General features: G+C 68.3%; 1 protein-coding gene across 1 annotated transcript; it reads left to right on the forward strand.

Moving 5' to 3' along the window:
- Window positions 1–217: 217 nt before the first annotated feature.
- On the forward strand, window positions 218–1769 carry LOC101931890 (apelin receptor A-like). The gene has a single exon (XM_005278776.4). The coding sequence runs from the start codon at window positions 309–311 to the stop codon at window positions 1416–1418; it is 1110 nt and encodes a 369-aa protein (XP_005278833.1). The 5' UTR covers window positions 218–308; the 3' UTR covers window positions 1419–1769.
- The last annotated feature ends 2670 nt before the right edge of the window (window positions 1770–4439 follow it).

A 4439-nucleotide genomic window follows, 5' to 3' on the forward strand; every position in this document is an offset into this window, starting at 1 on the left:
AGCGATTCCACTCGCCCCCCAACCCAAGCAAACAGGAGCCCCCCTTGTTCCCTTTCTGTCTCTCTTCAAGCTTCGCTCCGTGCTGGGAGGCGGGGGCTGGGGGAGAAGTGAGGTGCCTGGGTCAGGGGCTGGCATTCTGGACCGGGGAGTGCCTGGGGCGGGGGCAGTCCGGCCCCCGGCGGGCTGGGCTGGGCTGGCAGAGCGGCAGCCGGGGGTGGGTCTCCGGCCGCGCCGCAGGGGGCGGGGGGCAGTGGCGGGAGCCCCCTTTATAGGCGGCGGGCGGCGGCGGCCGGGCGCAGTGCGGGGCCATGGAGGACGCGGCCGCGGAGCCGCTGGGCGGCGAGCCCGACTATTACTACGGGGAGGGGAACGAGAGCGGGCCGGGCGCGCAGTGCGAGTGGCCGGCGGACTGGGAGGTGTCCTTCTCGCTGCTGCCCGTGCTCTACATGCTGGTCTTCGTGCTGGGGCTGTCGGGCAACGGGCTGGTGATCTTCACCGTGTGGCGGGGCCCGCGGGCCAAGCGCCGCTCCGCGGACACCTACATCGGCAACCTGGCGCTGGCCGACCTGGCCTTCGTGGTGACCCTGCCGCTGTGGGCCGCCTACACGGCGCTGCGCTTCCACTGGCCCTTCGGCTCGGCGCTGTGCAAACTCAGCAGCTACCTGGTGCTGCTCAACATGTTCGCCTCCGTCTTCTGCCTGGGCAGCCTCAGCTTCGAGCGCTACCTGGCCATCGTGCGCCCGCTGCCGCGCTCCCGGCCCGTGCGCCGCCGCGCCGCCGCGCTGCTCCCGCTGGCCGCGCTCTGGCTGCTGGCCGGCCTGCTGGCCCTGCCGGCCCTGCTGCTGCGCGACACGCAGCCCGGCCCGGCCGACAACCTCACCGTCTGCGACATGGACTTCAGCGGCGTGGCCAGCGCGCAGAGCGAGCGCTACTGGCGGGGCGCGCTCGGCCTGGGCACCACGGCGCTGGGCTTCCTGCTGCCGCTGCTGCTCATGACCCTCTTCTACTGCTGCATCGGCGCCACCGTCAGCCGCCACTTCCAGCACCTGCGCAAGGAGCAGGAGAAGCGCCGGCTGCTGCGCATCATCGCCACCCTGGTGGTGGTGTTCGCCCTGTGCTGGCTGCCCTTCCACCTGCTCAAGAGCCTCTACGTGCTCAGCGAGCTGGGGCTCCTGGAGCTGCCCTGCGCCTTCCTCGGCCTCATCGTGCTGCTGCACCCCTACGCCACCTGCCTGGCCTACATCAACAGCTGCCTCAACCCCTTCCTCTACGCCTTCTTCGACCTGCGCTTCCGCGCGCAGTGCCGCCTGCTGCTGGCCTTGCGCCCGGCGCTGCGCGGCCCGGCCGGCTCCGGCTCCTCCACGCTCAGCGCCCAGACCCAGAAATCCGAGCTCCACTCCCTGGCCACCAAGGTGTAGCTCGCTCGGCCGGGCGGCGCACGGGGAGCCCGGGCCACACACGGACGCAATGACGGGCTCGGAGCCCGCGGAGCTCGGCGCGGTTCGGCGGCGCTGGGTCGCTCCTGCTCCGAGGCGGCGGGGTCCGCAGCAGCAGCCCCGGCTCTGGCTTCGGCTGCGCGGTGCGGGCGAGCTGCCTCTGCGCCCGCTCGGTCCCGCACGTGTCCCAGCCCCTGCTCAGGGGGATCCGGGTTCCCCCGGCCCGATTAGCGCCCGGGCGGGCTCGGCTCCGCAGGCCGGGAGCCCCCGGAGCTGGGCTGGTCCCTGCGGGCGGCTCCCTCCCTGTAAACCAATAAAATAGTTTTTCAGGAACTCTGGTCGGATTCTTGGTGGGGACAGCGACAGCCCTGGGTCCGGTCGGGGGCGCCGGCAGGTGCTGGGTCCCGGGCCCGTGCGGGGTCCGGTTCGGGGTGTGAATGGTGGGTCCGGGGGCTGTGCGGAGTCCGGTTCGGGGTGTGAATGGTGAGTCCGGGAGCTGTGCGGGGTCCGGTTCGGGGTATGAATGCTGGGTCCCGGGCCCGTGCGGGGTCCGGTTCGGGGTGTGAATGGTTGGTCCGGGAGCTGTTCGGGGTCCGAGGGCTGTGCAGGGTCCAGTTCGGGGTATGAACGGTGGGTCTGGGAGCTGTGCGGGGTCCAGGGGCTGTGCGGGATCCGGTTCGGCGTGTGAATGGTGGGTCTGGGAGCTGTGCGGGGTCCGGGGGCTGTGCGGGATCCGGTTCGGGATGTGAACGGTGGTTCCGGGGGCTGTGCGGGGTCTGGTTCGGGATGTGAATTGTGGGTCCGGGAGCTGTGCGGGATCCGGGGGCTGTGCGGGGTCCGGTTCGGGGTGTGAACGGTGTGTCCGGGAGCTGTGCGGAGTCCGGTTCGGGGTGTGAACGGTGGGTCCGGGGGCTGTGCGGGGTCCGGTTCGGGCTGTGAACGGTGTGTCCGGGGGCTGTGCGGGGTCCGGTTCGGGGTATGAACGGTGGGTCCGGGGGCTGTGCGGGGTCTGGTTCGGGATGTGAATGGTGGGTCTGGGAGCTGTGCGGGGTCCGGGGGCTGTGCGGGATCCGGTTCGGGGTGTGAATGGTGGGTCCGGGGGCTGTGCGGAGTCCGGTTCGGGGTGTGAATGGTGAGCCCGGGAGCTGTTCGGGGTCCGAGGGCTGTGCAGGGTCCAGTTCGGGGTATGAACGGTGGGTCTGGGAGCTGTGCGGGGTCCGGGGGCTGTGCGGGATCCGGTTCGGGGTGTGAACGGTGTGTCCGGAGGCTGTGTGGGGTCCGGTTCGGGGTGGGAACGGTGGTTCCGGGGGCTGTGCGGGGTCTGGTTCGGGATGTGAATGGTGGGTCCGGGAGCTGTGCGGGGTCCGGTTCGGGGTGGGAACGGTGGGTCCGGGAGCTGTGCGGGGGCTGCACTTACACCAAAACAACCCCCCCACCTGTGGAGACATGAGCCGACTCCTGCCTGGAGCTGGAAAAAGAAGTGGTGACATGACCCATCCGCCGGAGCAGGAGGTGCGGCAGTGGCAGAGGCGGGCTGCTGGGATCCCGTGTCTCTGGGGGATGTGCTGCCTGCCAGTCGGTGCCATTCAAACCCCGCATCTCCGGGCTCCAGCGAGCACCGGCCCTGGGATCTCCCTGTTCCTAGAGTGGGAACCACCGCAAATCCTGGGCCAAATCTGACGGCTGCTGGTGACAGATGCCTGGGGTATAACAGCCCCCCCGGGCCCCCCCGTAGAGAGGCTGCTCTGCCGAGCCCTTGGGGGGGGGGGGCTCACTAGCGGTAACTGCACACAGAGGAGGCCAGATTCCCCCCTTAGCAGCGCTGGTGTAAATCCACAGTCACTCCGCTGGTGGCGGTAACTGGATTTGCATCCATGTGAGTGTGCCCCTGCTAATGTGTTCACACACACGGAGAATTCTGCCCCCCCCCCCACTAGTTCCAGGATTCACCGTAAACCAGATTCCTTTGCATGCCCCCATATTCCCAGTGGGGGAGGGGTGGGGGGGGGACAGGGGAGGCAGCAGGCTCCATGCTTACCACAAACCCGTCTCAAGGGTGGGAGAGGGGCCCTGCCCTGCATTGCTCGGAGCCCATCCTCGGGACTAGGGCAGCAGTGGGCATGGGCAGCGCTGAGCATGCCTGTGTTCGCTGGGGGACCAGCAATACGTGCCTGGGGCTGCGCAGAGGATGGCCGGGGGAAGGGCGGGGGAACGGGTGATGGAAAAGGTGGCGAGGGCGGGAAGGTGGCCCAAGTAAGGCAAGAGAGAGGCCTGGGTGTTGGTGGTTCTGGACGGGGGCGGGGAGGTGTGGCAGAGCACCTGGGGATGGAGGGAGTTCCAGAGGGCGACCCAAAGGTGGGAACAGTGTGTGTGCTTCTGCCATTGCTGGATGCAATGCAGCTCTAGGGTTAGAAGAGCTGGGTGGGGGGTGGAGCACATGCTAACCCCCCTCCCCTCCCGGAAGTAGGACATTATTATTCGTTTTTTGAGGCACACCAGGAGCGAGCTCCCCTTTGCAAACCAGAGAGCGTCACAGACCCTTGGCAAGGAACGTTCCTTGCCAGCCAACCTGCCCGACAGCAGCCGAGACTGCTCCGGGCAGCCGAGCCCTGCGTAGCTCAGAGCGCAGAGACTGGGGAGGACTCAGCAGAGCTTCCTCTCCACCCCTCTCCCCGATAGGGCTGGGAGGGGCCAGGCTCAGGCCAAAGCGCACACATGGGCGTAGAGGGCAGCAACTCTTTCACATAACCAGCACCCCTCGGCCGGTGGGTCCCTACACACTCCCTTGGTGCCGGTGCCCCTCACGGGAACATGCCTGCAGCTTGCAGAAACTGGTAGGACCAGGCACAAAGCCCAGCTCACTCTCCTTTTATGCCTCTCTTCTGTGGGGTTTGGCCTGGCAGGAATGATGACATGGGCGGGGGGAGGGGGCAGGCCCGGGGCCAGGGGCTGTCATGAAGGGATTCACTCTTTGGCTGTCAGACACCAGCGCTGTAACTGCTC

Source organism: Chrysemys picta, chromosome 15 (genome assembly GCF_011386835.1).
Source record: "Chrysemys picta bellii isolate R12L10 chromosome 15, ASM1138683v2, whole genome shotgun sequence".
Taxonomy (NCBI): Eukaryota; Metazoa; Chordata; order Testudines; family Emydidae; genus Chrysemys; species Chrysemys picta.

What these genes read in the sequence shown, in the direction of transcription:
- LOC101931890 (XM_005278776.4), top strand. Translation starts at nt 309, where the DNA reads ATGGAGGACGCGGCCGCGGAGCCGCTGGGCGGCGAGCCCGACTATTAC.